This window comes from Cynocephalus volans, chromosome 4 (genome assembly GCF_027409185.1).
Source record: "Cynocephalus volans isolate mCynVol1 chromosome 4, mCynVol1.pri, whole genome shotgun sequence".
In the NCBI taxonomy this organism is placed as follows: Eukaryota; Metazoa; Chordata; class Mammalia; order Dermoptera; family Cynocephalidae; genus Cynocephalus; species Cynocephalus volans.
The window spans coordinates 15411887-15433406 of record NC_084463.1 but is presented as its reverse complement, the minus strand read 5'-3'; the positions used below and the strand labels follow the sequence as shown (position 1 = coordinate 15433406).

The 21520-nt window shown below is 41.0% G+C and overlaps 1 protein-coding gene across 1 annotated transcript in view; it reads right to left on the bottom strand.

The window, feature by feature from the left end:
- CBL (Cbl proto-oncogene) overlaps nucleotides 1-21520 on the bottom strand; it is an 86398-nt gene that overhangs the window by 47072 nt on the left and 17806 nt on the right. The window contains exon 2 of the mRNA XM_063093763.1: nucleotides 18596-18843. Coding sequence (XP_062949833.1) covers nucleotides 18596-18843 — 248 coding nt within the window. The remainder of the gene's footprint in view (nucleotides 1-18595; nucleotides 18844-21520) is intronic.

Below are 21520 nucleotides of genomic sequence, written 5' to 3'. Positions count from 1 at the left end.
ATTGCTCACGTATAGAAATACAACTGATTTTTGTATATTGATTTTGTGTCCTGCAACTTTGTAGAACTCATTTATTGGCTCTAGTCATTCTTTAGTGGACTTTTTAGGTTTTCCTACATACAAGATTATATCAAATACAAATGGAGATTTTTCCCCCCATCTGGACACCTTTTATTTCTTTTCCTCGCCTAATTGCTCTGACTAGAACTTCCAGTGCTATGCTGAATAGAAGTGGCAAAAGTGGGATTCCTTGTCTAGTTCCTGATCTTAGAGGAAACGCTTTCAGTCTTTCACCATCAAGTATTATGTTAGCTGTGGGTTTTTATATATGCTACGAAACACCATTTTTACTTGAAAGAATGACTAAAAGACAAACTATGGTTACTCAGACCTGGATAATTGGCAGACAGTTTCTCCAAAACGAAGGAAGCAACGTGTCACTTCAAGAAAAACAACTGATAGTTTTTGTTGCCAATGAAAAAATTCAAGCTTTTAAGCAAAAATTCGAATTTTTGAAACTTCTACCCACTACCATGAGCTGAACGGCTTCCCAATCCTAAACTTTTCTAATGAGATTTAATTAAAGGATGTTATGTTTTGATCCTGTATAATGATGTGTCACATTTGGAAAATCTACATAACCTAGTGAAACAGTATTTTCCAAGTGATTGGTGCATGTTACAAAATCATGCATGGGTAAAAGATTCATTCCAAGTACAAGATAGACCAATGAATCTTAAAATAACAAAGCATAAAACACTCACTGAAGTGGTTTAAGATTTGGCAACTAACATTTTTAAGAAATTAACACTTGTTCAGTTTTGATGTAATATGACTACACTTCCCTTTTCCAACTACCGATCTGTGGGAGGCTGGATTTTCTTCATACACTTCAACCAAAACATCATATTGTAACAGACTGAATGCAGCAGATATGAAAACCCAGCTGCATTCTCTTGACCTGTATGTTAAAGAGATTTGCAAAAAATGTAAATGAATGCCTCTACCTTAGTCTGTTCAGGCTGCTATAACGAGATGCCATAGACTCAGTGGCTAATAGACAAGAGAAATTTATTTCTCACAGTTCTGGAGGCTGGGAAGTCTAAGAACCAGCATGGCCAAGTTCTGGTGAAGGCCCTCTTCTGAGTTGCACACTCCTGACTTCTCTCTGCATCCTCACATGGAGGAAAGTGCAAGGAGTTCTCTGGGGTCTTTTTTATAAGGGCACTAATCCCATTCATGAGGGCTCTGCTCTCATGACCTAATCACTTCCTAAAGGCCCCACCTCCAAATACTATCACATTGGGAATTAGGGTTCAGCATATGAATTTTGGGGGGGAATACAAACATTCAGTCTAAGCAGCTTCTCTTCTCACTACTTTTTTTTGTTTGTTTGTTTTGGAAAATAGTCATTTTTCATAAAAGTTTTCATGTTAACATGTAATAGGCTTATTGTTATTTAAATGTCATTTTAAATATTTAAATATTTTTAAATCTCTCAGTTTTAATATCAAATATGGTAAATATGATAGATAAACACATATATCCACAAAAGCTTTATGAGGTCCTTAATGATTTCTAGAACATAAAGGGGGTCCTGAAACCAAAAAGTTTGAGGAAAAACTGCAATAATAAAAGCTTCAGAAAAGCTGGTAGATATTTGATTTTAAAAAACAAACAAACAGTACTTGAGGCACTAATCTATAACCTATCCCTACATTAGATTTTCTAAGAAAACAGAAGAACTTATTACCATGTTTTAACAATTAAAACATAGTAATTTATGATCTACTGCTCTGTAAACACTATCATCTTGCACAGGATAATGCTGAGAACTAAACCTTCGTAAACTTCACCTTGTTCATTCTGACACAGTTTTCTAGCCTCTCAAGGACTTAGCACTGCCTCTGGCTAGGTTCACTAAGCTCACCTGAATCTAATAACAATGTTACTGCAATAAATGGAAAGGTTTTTGGGGATTTTTCTTGTGAATCCATGCTGTTACCAGCAAAGTATCACATTTTTTTCTTCTTTTAAAAAGAATTTCAGGGCCGACCTGTGGCTCACTCGGGAGAGTGCGGTGCTGATAACACCAAGGCCCCGGGTTGGGATCCCATATAGGGATGGCCGGTTAGCTCATTGGGTGAGCATGGTGCTGACAACACCAAGTCAAGGGTTAAGATCCCCTTACCGGTCATCTTTTAGAAAAAAAAAAAAAAAAGAATTTCAGCCAGTCGAAAAAAAAAAGAATTTGCTCAATTACATAGTTATTATAAAAAATTTAGTAAATGTAGGGACCCAAATGCCCCAAGGGATCACACCCCATCACATAAGCCCTTCTCGGCCACACCCCATCATGGCGCTGGTTGCCCTTCTCTTCCGTATTCTCCTTCCTTCCGGCGCGAATTACACACCTATCAGCTCCCCCCAAACCCCAGGCGGTATGCTAAGTAGGGATTGTATTTTAAGCCAATCAGCTTTCCCCTTAAAGCCCTATATATGTGTGTGTGCTGCCTAATAAACGGGCTCTCTCCGGTGGATCGTCAACTGGTGTCGACTCGTCCTTTCATTTGGTGACAGCGACGACACTTTTCGGATCGCAGCGACAGCACCTTCCGAGTCGCCCCTCAGGGCTCCCTCGAGCTGTAACACTTTTCAGATCACAGCGCGAGCACCTCTCGAGTCGCCCCTCGGGAACTCCGTCCTGCCAGAACAGGCCTCCCTTCCACCGCTCACCATTGACGGTCCACCCTCGTCCATTGTTTTCGGCGCTGGCTTCTTCCACTCACCACCGGCTCATCATTAGGGAAGCCCCCTTTTCTAAAGGGCACCGGCCCTTTTCAGGCTACCACAGGGAGTCTAGATCGTCTGGTAGCCCCTAACACCCATACCACCCCACCACGGTCTTCACGACCACCATAAATTCCCAAACTATAACAGGTTCCAAAGCCCCGGTAAACTTTTACTTTCATTTTTGGAAGTTAAAAGCCCCATTCTGTTCTCTCCTTCTCTCTTTCACCCTCTTGTCCACCACTCTCTTCTAATCTCTGTCCGATTTCCGTCTCTCTCCACTTCCCGGGTCCGGAACCCAACCAGAAATTCCTAGTGCTAGGTTTCCTTCAGGCACCGGGCTTTTGCCCTAGAGAAGTGAAGGTCTGGGTGACGACCCACACCTCCCTTCTCTCCTCCTGGTTCGTACTTGAACCTGCCGGGACTAACGTGACCTACTGGGGACGCCCTCTAGGATCCCGCTTTTCCCAACCAGCCAAAGGATCTGTCTTATCACTAATCTCTGTCCAATTTCTGTCTAAAATTCCCATTAAGAGACCAGAATGGGCGCTTCCTCCCCCTCCCTAGAGGACTCTCCACTTCAATGCCTTCTGAAAAACCTCACCAATCTTTCCCTGAGGCCAGATATTAAGCCCAAACTCCTTACCAAATTCTGCACACAAGATTGGCCTTATTATCCTTTAGATAATCAAAACTCATGGCCCCCTGAGGGCACATTAGATCCTAACATTCTACGTGACCTCTTTAACTACTGCCAGTGCCTAAAAAAATGGAAGGAAATCCCCTACATTGAGGCTTTTCACCTCTTGGCTCAGAACCCCACCCTCTGCTCCTCCTGTGCTCCCTTCTCAAGTCCTTTTAGCCTGTAAACCCTCTTCACAGTCACCCCTCGATCCTTCCACCTTCGACCCTGCTGATGAACCCCCACCCTACCGACCTCCTCCTCCCCCAGTGCCTCCAGCGTCTGCTCCTCTTCCCCTGTCATCCGCGTCACCTTCTGAACCTCCAGCGCCATCCACTCCCCCGTCTTTACCCTCACCTACCCCTGACCCACTAAGCCCCCCTTTCACCCATTCCCGAGGTCCTCCCCCCGCCCCTTCAACAATCGCCCCACTACGTGAGGTAGCTGGGGCTGAAGGAGTAGTTAGGGTCCATGTTCCCTTTTCCCTAGCTGACCTTACAGAATTAGAAAAAAGACTAGGCTCTTTCTCTACCGACCCTACCACCTACATTAAAGAATTCCAATGGATCCTGCAGGCCTACAGCCTCACACATCATGACATCTTCATGCTCCTAGCCAATACCCTCCTCCCTGAGGAACACCGCAGGGTCTGGGATATAGCCCAAACCCATGCCATTGACACCCATCGTACCAATCCAGATCACCTGCCAGGCCCCCAAGCAGTCCCAGAACAGGAACCTAATTGGGATTATAACACAGCCCAGGGAATCCAGGCTCGAGACCGTTTTGCCTCTTGCTTAATAATTGGCCTCAAAAAATCGGCTCGCAAGGTCGTCAATTTCCAAAAAATTCAAGAAATTGTCCAAAAAAAGGAGGAAACTCCCTCCAAGTTCCTCAACTGATTAACTCAGGCCTTTCAACAATGTCCTTATGACTTATTTTCTGGCCCAATCCTACCCCGACATTAAAACTAAACTTAAAAAATTAGAGCAGGGTCCTGCAACCCCTCAGACCGAAATCCTGTCAGTGGCCTTCAAAGTCTTTCATAATCGAGATGAGGAAAAGGAATGTCGAAAACAAAAGGCCGACCACGCCAACTTCCAGATGTTGGCCCAGCTTATCAAACCCCCTGGGCGCCCTCCCACAGCCTCCACCTCTAAGCCTCCACCTGGAGCCTGCTTTAAATGTGGGAGGGAAGGGCATTGGGCAAAGGCTTGCCCCACCCCCAGGCCACCCACCACTCCTTGTCCAAAATGCAAAAAGAAGGGACACTGGGGATCTGATTGCCCCCTCGCCCGAAGGGGTGAGGGACCAACTGCCCCACAGTCCCCCGAACCGTGGACTCCACCTATGGTGGGCCTTGCTGAGGAGGACTGAAGGAGCCTTGGGGCCCTTCCCGACCATCTCTATAACAAAGCAGGAGCCCAGGGTATCCATGGTTGTGGAAGGCCACCCAGTATCTTTCCTCCTGGACACTGGAGCCACCTTTTCGGTCTTAAGGGAATATAAAGGCCCCACCACCTCCAGCAGCTCTCCTATAGTCGGGGTAGGAGGTAAACAAATCTTTCCCCAAAAAACCCTCTTTTAACCTGCTGCCTTCAAGGCACTCAATCTGTTTTCTCCCATTCCTTTCTAGTCATGCCACAATGCCCCGTCCCCTTGTTGGGACGGGACATTTTATCACGGCTTCAAGTCTCCATTACCTTGCCCCTGTCCTCTTCCTCTTCCCCTGTTTCCTTCCTCCTAGCGCTAGTTCAAGCCCAAGATCCTACTAATTCCACCCCTCCAAAAAGGTCCTTACCCATCCTGACGTACCCTGTTAACCCCACAGTTTGGGACACTGCCAGCCCGCTCTGGCCCAGTGTTCCCCCGTACACATAAAACTAAAAGACCCCTCCAAATATATTTGCCAGGTTCAGTATCCATTAACCACAGCAGCCCTCCTCGGGTTAAGTCCCATCATTCAGGACCTATTAAAAAAGGGGTATCTCCGTCCCACTCGCTCCCCTTTCAATACTCCCATACTCGCTGTAAAAAAACCTAATGGCGCCTTTTGTCTCATCCATGATCTCCGTCTTGTTAATGCTGCTGTCATTCCCATTCATCCCCTTGCATCAAATCCATACACTCTTCTTTCCAAGGTCCCAGAGACCTCTACTCATTTCTCGGTTTTGGACTTAAAGGATGCCTTCTTTTCCATACCCCTGGAAACTGGCACTCAGGACATTTTTGCCTTCACATGGACTGACCCCCATTCCCGCCACTCCGAACAACTCACTTGGATGGTCCTGCCACAGGGATTTCGGGATAGCCCTTATATTTTTGGGCAGACCCTAGCACAGGACCTCAAATCTTTTCACTTAAACCATCCAGAGTCCACCTTATTACAATATGTGGACGATCTCCTTCTATGCAGTCCTTCATGGGAACAATCCCAAGCTGACACTGCCCATTTGCTTAACTTCCTAGCGGGTAAGGGATATCGAGTGTCCCCTGCCAAAGCCCAAATCTCCTTGCCGTCTGTAACCTACCTTGGTTTTCTCCTCTCCCCGGGAAAGAAGGAAATTACCCTGGACAGGAAACAGCTTCTTACTGACCTGCCCATCCCCAAAACCAAAACAGAAATCCTATCTTTCCTGGGTCTAGCCGGATATTTCAGAGCATGGATCCCCAATTTCTCTTTGCTAGCCCGACCTCTCTATAATATGAGTAAGGGTCCTCCTGAAGAACCTTTACTCTCCTCACCTCAGCGCCCTTTTCTCAAGCTTCAGCAGGCCCTTCTAACGGCCCCTGCACTTCATCTCCCTGATCTAACTAAACCCTTTTTCCTCTATGTTCATGAAAATGTGGGACAAGCTCTGGGCGTCCTAGGACAGAATTATGGCCCCTCCTTTGCCCCTGTAGCATACCTATCAAAACAGTTAGACCCCACTGTACAAGGCTGGGCACCCTGTCTAAGAGCCCTAGCAGCAGGGCAGTTGCTGCATAAGGAGGCATCCAAATTAACATTTGGGGCACCTCTTACCATTCTCTCACCACATCACCTTAAAGACCTCCTTACCTATAAGGCTCTCCACTCCCTCCCACCTTCCAGAATTCTAACCCTCCTATCCTCGTTTCTGGAAAATCCTGCCCTATCCTTCAAAACTTGCCCACCCCTAAACCCGGCTACTCTACTGCCTATACCAGATTCCCCCAACACGCCTTTGCATAGCTGCGTAGAAAGCCTTCAGAATTTCATACCTTACCGCTCTTCCATCACTGAGGGGCCCCTGTCTCACGCTGATCTCGCATGGTTCACGGATGGATCCTCATTCAAGGAAGGAAACACTCATTACGCAGGTTATATGCCATAGTCTCCCTTGATTCGGTTATAGAAGCCCAACCTTTACCCAGGGGTACTACCAACCAGCAGGCTGAACTTATCGCTGCCACGCGAGCCTGCATTCTAGCTGAAGGAAAAACTCTTAACTTAAACACAGACTCCAAATATGTCTTTCATATACTTCTCTCTCATGCCGCCATATGGAAAGAACGCGGTCTGCTTAACACCAAGGGTAACACAATCACCAACTCAGCTTTAATCTCCACATTAATCGAGGCATCCCATTTACCTTGTAAATTAGGAGTCATTCATTGCAGATCCCACCAGAGGGACGATTCCCCAATCACTCGCGGGAATTGTAAGGCTGACCTCGCCGCACGCACTGCGGCACGGCGCCCACAGACACAAAACCAACTTCCCGTTCTTCCTTACGGCCCCTAGGGTTCACAGACACCCTCTCAGCCCCAACCGCCTAATGATAAGTCCTCTCTCTTTTGCTTGCTCCATGACCTGTTTCACTCTAGCCCCCAAGCTTTATCCCAGTTTTTACAGGCCTTCTTCTCAATCACCCCATCTGACAAAGCCCTCTTACGAAAAATCTCCTCCTCATGCACAATCTGCCAGCGTACCAATCCTAACACCCCTCTCAAACCTGGGCCATACCCCTCCCACCAGGCCAGAGGTCTCACACCCGCAGCCGACTGGCAAGTCGATTTTACACACATGCCTTCTGTCCGGCGCCTCAAATACCTCTTGGTGTTTGTTGATACCGTTTCAGGATGGGTGGAGGCATTCCCAACATCCAATAAAAAGGCCTCCACCGTAGCCCAGACTCTCCTTTCCCAAATCATCCCACGATTTGGGATGTCTACTTCCATTCAATCTGACAATGGACCTGAATTTACAGCCCAGATAGTACAAAAACTCTCCCAGTCACTCTCTCTCCCCTGGCACCTACATTGCCCTTACCGACCTCAGGCATCTGGAAAGGTAGAAAGAACCAACAGAACCTTAAAAGACATACTAACTAAATTATCTCTGGAATTACACCTTGATTGGGTCTGTCTTCTACTTCTCGCTCTACTCAAGGCCAGAGCTCTCCCAAAGAGGCCCTCCGAGAATCTTTCCCCTTTTGAAGTCATGTATGGTAGGCCCCTCCTACCCCAGGGGATCACAGCAACTGAAGGACCCATACCACCCGCCATGGCTTTACCTTTGCTCTCCCACCTTCGCACCGAATTATGGAAGTACCAGGACTGGCTACTTCCAGATCCATCACTTTCCAAAAATAACCTTTCACTCAGCCCAGGCCAATTAGTATTCTACACTTCCCCAGAACCCAAAACCCCCCTAACCCCTAAGTGGGAAGGCCCATGTCCTGTCATCCTTTGCACTCCGACCGCTGCTAAACTTACCCTGCCAGGTAATCATGTTACTCCATGGATTCATATTTCTAGGCTGAAGCCTTACACTCAGGATCCGCCATCGGCCACCGAGAACTCCAGTAACAAACTGCAGAAAAACTTAACACACCATTCTTTTAAGTGTATCCCTCATCCTACCGACCCTTTCAAACTCCGCCTATCCCGGACCTCAGCCCTACCCCTAATTCTGGAGACATGAACCTTCTCCTCGGCCTTCTTCTGTTCTTTTCACTTCACCCAGGGAGCTTTCAGGCCTCTTCCCATATATGGAAATTTGAGGCATTTGAGACCTACACTGAAAAACAAACCCGGATCAGCGGCTCTCTAGCTGGGACAGCAGATTGCCCCACCTCCGGTTGCTCTCAACCTGTAAACATCCCTCTCGCTACGTCCAAGTTAATCAAACAAGCCACCCGTCCCTCCCTATGTTTTCTCTATGACCAAACCGCCGCCCACTGTAAATGGTGGCTGGACACTTACGGAGGCTGTCCGTATTGGTCCTGCAAGATCCATGACCCACTCATTGGGGCGGGCGGCAGGTTGTTTACATTCAACAGCGGGCAATACTCCCTAACAATTTCCGATCCCTGGGACTCCAGATGGGCTACCAGGATCACTGCCTTCTTCTATTGCAATGGCTATGCCTCTCATCCATGCGGAAATCTAGAAATTTCCCGCAAATACGTTCCTGTCCACAACCCAATATCTCATGTCTCCACGGACATCTCACATCAGGAAGAACAACTTTCCTCTGCCCTAGAACAATCCTCTTCCTTTTCTGCTAGTTCCCCAGGGTCACCCATTTACACCTGGCAACAAATCATTTCTGAAACACTCATCTTTCTCAACCACACCTCGCCAGCTCTCTCTCCCGTTCGTTGCGCCTCTCTCATACGACCGCTCCTGGCGGCTGTCCCCTTAAATGCTTCCCTTCCTCTCAATGCTACCTCCTCCCCACCACCAGAACACCTTAACCTTCCAGGCGTCCCTCTCTGAGAGCCCTACGACAAAGACAACAATACTCTGTTGCCCAGTCACTGTCTCATCGGAAGCTCTTCCTCCCTAACTTCTCCATCTTATTGTAATCTTAACACAACCATTCATAACCACACCTACACCCCACCAGGCACTTTCTTCTGGTGCAATGGAACCCTCTCTACCTCCATCCTGCCTAATCTTACTGTCCCGTGCCTTGTTGTCACCATTGTCCCTCAACTCACTCTGTACTCAGAGACAGATCACCTCTTTAGCTCAGGTCACCCTCCAAAACCGCAGAGCACTAGACCTCCTCACTGCAGAAAAAGGAGGTACTTGCATCTTCCTTAGGGAAGAATGCTGTTATTATATCAATGAATCTGGTCTAGTAGAAACAAACATCATCAAACTCACCGACTTGGCTTCCAGCCTACGAACCACATCCAGTTCTAACCCCTATTCCTCCTTTATCTTAAGCCCTGTCCTAACTTGGATTTGGCCCATTTTGGGACCTCTAACCTCCTCCTAACCTGCCTTTTCTTGCCCTGTATCATTAGGTTTCTTCAAGCCCAAGTGGGAAAAATTTCTAATCAGGCTTTTAACTAGCTTTTGCTTAGAAACTACCAGCTCCTAGATACCGATGAACGCCCCGCCTCATCTCGTGAGCGCCTCAGCCGATGCTGAAGAGACACCACCTTACAGAGGAAACACATTCCTACACGCCCTTGCCACCGACGCCTGGCTGCTCCCTCCAGTCTCCAACTACGAACAATGGAACCGGCGCATATTCGACTTGTGGCTTCAAGGAACGTTTATGGACTTTTCCCCTTTTGAAATTACTTGTTTCTCCACCCTCCTTTGGGGTTTCATAATGGGTATTTATGTACCTTCCTCCTTTTGCCACCCCCCCACAACGCCCCAGTTCAGCAGGAAGTAGCTCAATGACTTCAACGTCCCCTTTCCTAAAACAAGAAAAAGGGAGGAATGTAAGGACCCAAATGCCCCAAGGGATCACACCCCGATCACATAAGCCCTTCTCGGCCACACCCCATCATGGCGCTGGTTGCCCTTCTCTTCCGTATTCTCCTTCCTTCTGGCGCGAATTATACACCTATCAGCTCCCCCCAAACCCCACGCGGTATGCTAAGTAGGGATTGTATTTTAAGCCAATCAGCTTTCCCCTTAAAGCACTATATATGTGTGTGTGTGCTGCCTAATAAACGGGCTCTCTCCAGTGGATCGTCAACTGGTGTTGACTCCTCCTTTCAGTAAACATAAACAAAAATAAAATTAAAACTACCTCTAATTCTAATACCTAGAGATACCTACTGTTAGTATTTTGGTGCAATTCCATCTAGGTTTTTTCTGTATTTTGAAATACTTTTACAAAAATGGGCTCTTATTAGTTATATATACAATTCTGTAAACTATTTCTTTAATTAATATATTGTTTGTGGGGCTGGCCGGTTAGCTCAGTTGGTTACAGCACAGTATTGATAACATCAAGGTCAGGGATTCGGATCCCCATACCAATCGGTCACCAAAAAATTTAAAAATAATAACAATATTGTGTTTGCAATATCATTATTCTTCATCAATAAAAATTTTTAATGTCTACATAACAGAAGCTATGGTATGTATGCTATTTATATAATAGGTCTTCTGATGCTGAACATTTAGGTTGTTTCTAGTTTTTCCCTACAATAGACAGCATTTGACAAATGGCTGTATAGCTATATTTTAACTTAACTCCCTGATAAATTCTTTTCAACAATTCCTAAAACTGAAACTGTTAGCAAAATTCTAAATTTTTTGATACAAACTACACTCCAGAAAGGCTAAACCAATTTCACTCCTATTACAACCAGGTAGGGAAGTACTCATTTCCTTTGCACTCTTTTTTCAAACACCGATTATAAATAGATTTTCCACTTTTGCAAGCCAAAAGAAAATCATTTTACGCCTAGCAAACTGGACTGTCCTTTTAATATTCATATTGGCCTTTTGTATTTCTTCTTTGCGGATTAATCAACCTCCTTTGCCAATTTTCTATTTAGAGAGAGGTTTTTTTTTTTTCTTTTTTAAAATGTTCTTTGTTGGCTTTTTTTTTTTTTTTTTTTTTTTTTTTTTAAGATAACCAGTAAGGGGATCTTAACCCTTGACTTGGTGTTGTCAGCACCACACTCTCCCAAGTGAGCTAACCAACCATCCCTATGTAGGGATCCAAACCCATGGCCTTGGTGTTACCAGCACCACACTCTTCCAAGTGAGCCATGGGCTGGCCCTTTGTTGGCTTTTGCAGTTTACTCTCTCCTGGTTTTTTCTCCCTCAGTAGTGCCTCCTGAGTCTCCACTGCTGACTCCTCTTCCTACCCCCTAGATAATCCTATCCACCCTCATGGCTTTAAATACCTTTTTGATCTAAATTTCTATCTCTATTCCAGATCTCTCCCTCTAAACTCAAACTCTAATACAGCCAATTGCTTACTTGACACCATCTCCTTAAATGGCTCATAAAAATATCTCAAACTTAAAAACATGTCCAAAATGGGACTCCTCTTGATTCCCCTCACTCTCAATTTTGTTCTCCCCCACATTTACTCTGAATTCTCCATTTTAGTAAATGCTACCACCATTGGAAGAGTTATTAATGAAACCAGAAACAAGTCATCCTTGATTCTTCCCTATCATCTTTTCCCACCTTCCTCCTGTCCAATCCACCAGCAATTAATTCTTACTGATTCTAACTCCAATCTATTTTCTTTCTGTCCATTGTTTTTGCTTTCAACTTCCTCTTCTTTGGTCTAAGCTATGTCATCTGACCTAGAGCAATAACCTATCCTTCTACTCCCATCATTGCTACTGCCATAAACCCTCATCCATTTTTCAGATAGAAGCCAATATTATCAATGTAAAATTCAAATCAGATCATGTTCTTCCCCTGTTTAAAACCTTCCAGTGGCTTCCCATTGAGCTATCTATCCAGTTGCTCAAACCAGAAACCTTATCCAATCCATTAGCAAGTCCTGGTATGCTAGCTTTAAAAGACACCAAGTTCTACCCACTCTTTTCATCTCTACTACCACTACCTTGATCCAAGCCATCATCATCCTTCTCCTGGACTGAGAAGATATATAAGAACATGTTGCTGCCCCTTTCCAAAATGCAAGAAAGGGGGCTGGCTGGTTGGCTCAGTTGGTTAGAGTGCAGCCTTACAATCCTAAAGTCACAGGTTCATATCCTCATACTGGCCATCTAAAAAAAAAAAGAAGCAAGAAAGGAATTCCTAACCTATGTGAGAACTTCTTCCCAACAAGCCCAAACTCCTCAACACAAAGATCTAAGTTGCTATTATCTACCAATAGGATTTGGCACACTTACTGAAATCTATTTTCAGGGTGCAAGGAGAAGACTATAGCAGCACAAACACTTCTGTCTAGTTTGTGAAATATCACTATTCCACTGGAAGATAATTTGAGAACTAGAATAAAGGTAATGCTTTGGAAACTAATGGAAAAAGAATGAACATAAGGTTGGTTATACGCTTCATGAGAGAAGGAACTATGTCTGTACTCTTCACTGCTCTATCACTGCTCCTACAGCAGTGCCTACCACAGAGAAAGCACTCAGGACTAACTTTTTCTTTAATGAATGGTTCACACATGAGCTCTTAGTTACTTCTGAACTATTCCAAGCTGAATACAACAAACCAAATCTTGATAATTTCAGTTTACCTCTAAAAAGGCAGAATAACTACAATAGAAAAGCTTAATCTTATTTCCACAGTGAATATAAACCAGTTTTAAAAATTAACTGCATTGTATATAATCCCATTCAGCCTCTACCATAACTTCCTGTGCACAAAAGAAAACAGGTACAAAAACCAGAAAGATCAAAAACAAGAAAGAGGCTTATGGTTTTTTCTTAACTCATTTTTTTAAGGTTTAAGAAAAATGAGGGCAAATTTATCCTCGAGAACTTGATTCACCTAATACTCTCTCTAAAATAAAGTTATGAAGCAACTATATATTATGTACTGATAGATACACTTAAGTACACTCTTCTAGAGAATACTTAAGGGATTGGCTCCGGGACAGCCAGCCTAGGGACAAATTCCCTCATGCACATGGCTTTGAGAGAACAGATATGCTCCCCAAGCCACAGCTGGTTAGTCTAGAGTTGTGTACCTGGCCTATGTTGGACTAATCATAGTACCTAACTTCTCTTTCCAGCATTGACTGGACCAGGGATAATCAATTGCTCTATGTCAAGCCAAAGTCAAAACCTGACCTAAGAGTCAGACCATCTGCTATAACAGAAACTCATAAAATATAAAAGTTGGGTATTGCAGAGGCCAAATTTTCCTGCAATTTAAATATTAACCTATACCAAGAGAACAGAAGTAATACCAGAAAAATCAAAGATAAGAGATGGAGTACTGGCACCATTTCAATCCCGGTTTCAGTTGTTTGAGGCTTACCTGCATTCTTGCCCTTAGTGCAATTTAAGATACTCACTTTTTCTAGAATTCTACAAGTTAACCAATTTCTACTTTGGATTAAGCTATTTAAGCTAGTTTTCTGTTTATAATCAAGATTCTTTTCATATACTTTACTCAATCAGCATTCAGCTATTCTACAACTTCATCTCTCCCAAAGAGAAAAAACAAGAACAGAGCATAAAAGATCTCTAACACTCTTTTCATGATAAAAAACACTGAAGAAACAAGATATGGAAGAAAACTTCCTCAACCTGATATAGGGCATCTATGAAAATTACACAGCTAATATCATACTCAGAGGTGAAAAACTGAAAGCTTTCCTCCTTATACCAGCAAAAAGACAAGATGTCCACTCTTGCCACTTCTATTCAACATAGATTCTATTCAACATGGGAGGTCTACCCAAGGCGAGAAAAAGATATAAAAGGCATCCAGAAAGAAAAGGCAGAAGTAGAACTATCTCTATTTGCACATGATATGATCTTATGTTTAGGAAAGCCTAAGAAATCCACTAAAAAAAACTACTAGAGCAAATAAATGAGTTGCAGGATATAAAATCAATACACAAAAATCAACTGTATTTGTATTTCTATACATGAGCAAACAGTCCAGAAATGAAATTAAGAAAACAAATCTACAATAGCATCAAAAAAAAACAAACTTAGGAATTGATTTAACAAAGGAAGCCAAAGACTTGAACACTTAAAACTACTAAACATTACTGAAAGAAATTAAACAAGTTATAAATAAATGGAAAGATATCCAGTGTTCATTGATTGAAAGAAGTAATATTGTTAAAATGGCAATACTCCCCCAAACTGATCTACAGATTCAATGCAATACCTATCAAAATTCCACCTGCACTTTTTGTAGAAATTGACAAGCTGATACTAAATTTATATAGAAACGCACGGGATCCAGAATAGCCAAAACAATTGTGAAAAAGAACAATGTTAGGGGTCTTACCCTTCTTGATTTCAAAGCTTTACTACAAAGCTTCAAGTGGTACTTGTATCAGAATAGATATGCAGATTAATGAAATAGAATTGAGAATTCAGATACAAACTCTTATATTTATGGTCAATTTACTTTCAACCAGGGCAACAAGTCCATTTGATGTAGAAAGGACAATGTTTCCAACAATTGGTGCTGGAACAAAGGAATAGCCACATGCAAAAGAATGAAATTAGACCTCTACCTCACACCATATACAAAAACTAACTCAAAATAGATCAAAGACCTAAATGCAAGAGCTAAAACTATAAAACTCATAGGAAAAAACAGGCATAATCTTCTTGACCTTGAATCAGCAATGGCTTCCTAAAAGTACAAACAACAAAAGAAAAAATATTAATCTTCATCAAAATTATAAATGTTGGTGCTTCAAAGGACACCATAAACAAAATAAAAAGATGACCCACAGAATGGGTATAAACAAAGTTTTACAAATCATATATCTGGTAAGAGTCTAGTATTCACTATATGCAAAGAACTGTTACAACTCAACAATAAAAGGACAAATAACTCAATTAAAAAATGGGCAAAGGATCTGAATAGACATTTTTCCAAAGAAGGTATACAAACATTCAATAGGCACATGAAAAGATGTTCACATCACTGCTCACTAGGGAAATGCATTTCAAAACCTTGAGATACTGCTTCAAACCCAATAGGATACCTATAACCAAAAAGACAATAACAAGGGTTAGTGAGAAATGAGAACCCTCATACATTGCTGGGGGAATATAAAATGGTGCAGCCACTGTGGAAACAGTTTGGATGTTCCCCAAAGAGTTAAACTTATAATTACCATATGACTCAGCAATTCTACTCCAGTATATACTCAAGAGAAGTAAAAGCACATAGTCACAAAAAACTTGTACACAAATGTTCACAGCACCATTATTCATAATAGCCAAAAAGTGGAAACAACCCAAATGTCCATAAACAAAATGTGGTATATCTATATACGGAAATATTATTTAGCTATAAAAGGAATGAAGTACTGATACATGCTATAATACATATGAATTGTGAAAACATGCTAAGTGAAAGAAGCCAGACACAAAATGTCACATGTTATTTGACTCCACTTATATGAAATGTCCAGAACAGGCAAATCCACGGAGACAGAAAGTAGATATTACTGATTGCCAAGGATTTTGGGGAGTATGGGGCAGGGAGCTGGAGAGAGGAATAAAGAGTGGCTTTATGGGGGTTTCTTTCTGGAGTGATGAAAATGTTCTGGAATTAGATGGTCATGATTGCATGACTTTGTGAGTACACTAAAAAACACTAAATTGTATACTTTAAAAGGGTGAATTTTATGGTATATAAATTATATTTCAGTAAAAAAAAATTGAATAGCAAAAAAAAAAAGCCTCTAAGCAACCAAAATTCAAATCACAAAAAGATCACACACTAAAGCCATATTCCGCCCCCCGCAAAAAAAACCCTGATTCTCACTTGAAATCTATCAACTTACATATAATTTGTACAAACCTGGTTGTATGGATTCAAAGCCCATAGAGGATTAAAAGCCTCATATCAGGGGGAATGAAATTGATACAGACAGGCATACTGACAGTGAGGTTTAAAAAGAGGCAAAAGGACTTGTAAATGTAGTCTGAAATCATTCGGTAAGGGCAAATTATATACTTACTTTTAATATTTTATATAGTATATATTATATACTTATATTTAGTAAAGGCAAATATATATAAAAATATATACTTAAAAGGGCAAACAATATATTCATTAGCTCCTGGAAGTATCGCTGATATACAACGGGATACAATTATCTGTGTTAAAAATGACAAAAACAATGATAATGATTAAGATACTAAGACCTAACCCACTTATCACTTTTGATGTGCCAATCACTGTTCTAAGTACTAAACATTTACTTACCCTTTTAATAACTCCCAACAACCCTACAAAGAAAGTATAACTATTACTTCATTTTACAGATAAGGAAACAGACCACATAGTAAGTGGAAAGTTAGGACTGAAACTTGGCAGTTGGCTTTAGAGTCCATCCACTTAACCAGTATACTATATTGCTTCTCAGTGATAAACCATCAGTCACAAAAAAAATACTAAACCATGTTCAGTATGTTCTAAGAAAACGAGAAAATCTGTAATTTTTATTTCACTATAAAAATACACTTTAAAAAAAAAACTATTCTATGACATCCTATGATCTATAGGAGAAAGTCTAGAAGTCAAAGAACAGCCCTTTACAATCTGACTCCAATCTGTACTTCCAGATTACCTGTCTCCTGCAATGCTAGCCAAACCAGACGTCTCATGTTCCTTTAACACACAGAGGCTGCATTTTCATGTCACTGTGTTAAAGACCTTTTTCTGACTTCTCTGCCTAGAAAATTCCTACTCATTCTTCAAAATCTAGTTCAAATAACACCCCTACTATGTCATCTTCTCTGAATGCCACCAGGCAAAACTGTGTTCATGCAGCATTTTATACATATCTCAACTAAAACATTTGTCATATCATATTTGAATGCTTAACTCTCCTTTTCATCTCCTAGAATTATACAGAACCTAGTTCACAGTAGACACAAAATAAATTTTTAAAGTCTTGGTACCTAATGAATTTTTTAAAAAAATTTTTATTAACTCAGCAATAAAAAATGACTACTTAGCTAAGAGGTCCACATAGTCAAGGTTTTATTTTAATGAAAGTCTGACTGGTTAGAGCACAGCCTTATAACACCAAGGTCATGGGTTCGGATCCCTGTACTGGCCAGCCACCAAAAAAAAAAAAGCAATTACTTTAACAGAAGTCATGAAATTTAAATATTTAAAAGGAATAAAGTTCATTTTCATTTAAATTAGAAGTAACAAAGGTTCCTACAGATTGAATCAGTCACTAGAAATCTTTTTAAGAAAAAAAGACTAATATTCTAAACGAAATCTGAATAATTTGTTGCAGTAAAGGTAATATGAATAATGATGTGTGTAAAATTTTATGTGAGAGACTAGGGTTACCAGAATCTAAGCCAACAGAGCAAAAGGAGTGGTAGACAACAAGGATACCATTTAGTAGATTACTGTTAGAGTCATGCATGGTAACCAAATGCCTGCAGAAATTACTGTTGCTCCTAATTCAAGTCACTCCTCAAGAGTAATTTACTCATTAAAAAGTTCCAGTGAAATTTATATCATTTGTTCCAGATAAGTTAATATTTCCAGTAGGACAAAACCAAACACAACTATATCCACACACACAGTTAACTTATTTCTCTTCCAGTATGTAATTTACAACAACCAAGCTAACAACGTGTAGGATGGCCTACAGTCTCTAACATTTAATTAGTACAAAAGTATACATAGTGGTCTCTCAAATACTTATTGAATTAACTGCATTTGCCTACCTTACCTTACCTACTTTATATGAAAGGTTACTTTTACCTATAAGAGAAATGTCATTTCACTTTGCTTTATTTTTTTTAAAAAAAGTTACCTAAACTACTGGTTTATTTTCCCCCTATCATCCTATACTTATTTACCTAATATGCTACAGCTTATGCCAAGATTTGACCTCTTATTATTTATTCCCAACCTCAGCTTCACCCCAACTTTCTTCCTTTCAAACTCACCTATCCACCTATTTTCATGATCTTCAGAGTCTTCAAAGGACCTACTGCCTCTAACCCATTTTCATGACTATAAGTCACTAATTTTTCAGACATAAACAAATCTATCAAACTAGGGATGGTCCAATGTCCTCTTTTATATAAAAGGCCACCTTTTATATAAACACACCTTTAGATCAAATGTCATAAACAAAATTAAAATCAACTCAACTACTTCTATGTGTTACCATTCAGGCAGTCACAGACCTGAATTAATACTTGTGTAGTATTTCTCCATTACCTAGGCTGAGAATTCTCCTCATACATTCTTTCTTTCCCCTCCTTGAAGAGGCTTATGGTCTGCTTAGTTTTCTTCATCAAATTCTCCATGAACACCCTAAAATATTCATTTTCTCCAAGTGTCTCCATCTTCCCCTCATATCTTGACAAGATAATACGGAGATGCTGGTAGGTATCTGGCAGCAGGTCTAAGATATAAGGTGGGCTATTCTTTAGCGCCAGCTTTGGGTTCTGACACAACCGCACCACCTGCAACAAATGGAAAAGAAGGGCTATTACTTGGAGGATCTTAAGGACAATTTCCTTTTCTAAATCAAAGAAGGTTATACAATATGCACTCTTCTGCAAAAATATGAAACATACATGAATATAAGAAATGATCTATAATCCCAATGCCAGCTGGAAATCACTTTACATTTTTAGTGGTCCCACTAAAAGGGTGGGTTCTTAAAACCCTATGAAAGACTAATGGTGTAGACAACACACACTAAACAACTGGGAGGAAAACATCGCACAAATGCCTAAAACATGCTAGATGAAATATGGCAAATTACTTTTAAATACATGGCTGACCCTACAATAGAGAAAATTCCCAAGGGCAAAAAAAAAAAAAAAAAAGAACATGCCTGCCCTGGGAGGTACATCTCTATAATCTAGAGGTTTGAGTTTTAACAACCACTAGAGGACAGGAAGAGACAGGCCTTGGACCCAACAAAGCATGGAGTTAAACTGAGATACCCATTCCTTCCCATATAAATGCAGGATTCTCAGAATTTGCCTGGCAATTCTTTTTTCCATCTTTTACTTTCAACTTTTCTGAATTCTTTTTTTTTTTTTAAGTGGGTCTCTGTTAAGAACTATAGCTAGATTTTTAAAATCAAATGTAATAATCTTTGCTTTCTAACTGATGTGTTTAGTCCGTTTTATGTTACAATGACTGAAAATTTGTATTTATTCCTTCCATCTTGTTTCGGCTTTCTATTTACATTCATTTTTATGTGTCTGGAAAAGACACACTAGTGGAACAGAAAAGTCCAGAAATAGACTCATACAAACATAGACCCTTGATATATGGCAAAGTAGCAATATTTCCCAAAAATGGTAGTGGAACAACCGGGTATCCATATGGGAAAAAAAGAAAATCAAACTAAATCCTCACCCTATACTATACCAAAATAAATTAATTCCAGGTGGGTTATAGACCTAAATGTGAAACAAATCTAGAAAACTTTAGAAGGCAATACAGGAAAATAATCCACATGACTCGATGGTAGAGAAAAGTTTTTATTAAACAGGACCATAAAAAGCACTAACCATAGAGGAAAATATTAATTTATACTACTTTAAAAGTAAGAACTTTATTAAAAGACACTACAAAAAGAGTAAAAACACAAGTCACAGAATCAAAGAAGATATTGGCAATATATATCCAGACTATATACCCAGGATATATAAAGAACTACAAATCAGTAAGATAAAGACAGACAATTGCAAAAATGGACAAAAGACTTGAACAGGACCACGACAAAAGATAATATCCAAACAAGCAATAAACAAGGGCTGGCCTGTGGCTCACTCGGGAGAGTGCGATGCTGATAACACCAAGGCCACAGGTTTGGATCCTATGTAGGGATGGCCAGTTGGCTCACTGGCTGAGCGTGGTGCTGACAACACCAAGCCAAGGGTTGAGATCCCCTTACCGGTCATCTTTAAAACAAACAAACAAAAAAAAAAACAAATAAGCAATAAACATATGAAAAAGTGTTCAACCTTGGGCCAGCCCATGGCTCACTCAGGAGAGTGCAGTGCTGATAACACCAAGGCCATGGGTTCCGATCCTATATAGGGATGGCGGGTTTGCTCACTGGCTGAGCGTGGTGCTGACAACACCATGCCAAGGGTTAAGATCCCCTTACCGGTCATCTTTTAAAAATAAATAAATAAATAAATAAAATTTTAAAAGAAATGGTGCTCAACCTCATTAATCATGCAGAAAAATGAAAACTACAAGATCACAATTAGACACAAACCAAACTGGTGATGCCAACCACTGGCAAAGATGTGGAGCAAAAGGAATCCTCAGTACTGCCAGTGGAAATCTAAACTGACACAACCAACTTGGGAAACTGTCCAGGGCTATGTCAGGTTAGATTTGTATACTCTATGAACCTGCAGATCTATGCCTGCAAAGGTATACTAGGATACACAAACAAAAATATGTGGAACAACATTATTAGTAATAACTGAAAAGTGGCAACAACCCAAATGTTCATAAATAGTACAGTAGATACATAAATTGTAGGATATTCATTACAGCAAAATAATATGTAGCAATGACAATACACTACACTAACTACAACACAGACATTCCTCTCAAACAAAGTTAGTATTAAAAAAAAACAGAAACGAAATACAAATGGGGCTGGCCAATTAGCTCACTTAGTTAGAGCGTGGTATTGATAACACCAAGGTCAAGGGTTTGGATCCCCATACAGGCCAGCCGCCAAAAAAACCCCAAAAACCATACAATATAACTCCATGTATATAATTACATTAATGTTAAATGTCCACTTAAACCACATTGTTTACGTATGCATGCAGATAGTAAAAGTATAAGTAATAGGAAAAATAAATTTTATTTGTGGATGATATACTTGTCCATGAAGAAAACCAGAGAATTGACAAAACATTAGAAACAATAAAACAATCTGGTTAGGGCCGGCCTGTGGCTCACTTGGGAGAGTGTGGTGCTGATAACACCACGGCTGCAGGTTCGGATCCCTATATAGGGATGGCCGGTTAGCTCACTTGGGAGAGCATGGTGCTGACAACACCAAAGTCAAGGGTTAAGATCCCCTTACTTGTCACCTTAAAAAAAAAAAAAAAAAAAATCTGGTTGCTGGATTGGATTCAAATTCAATATATG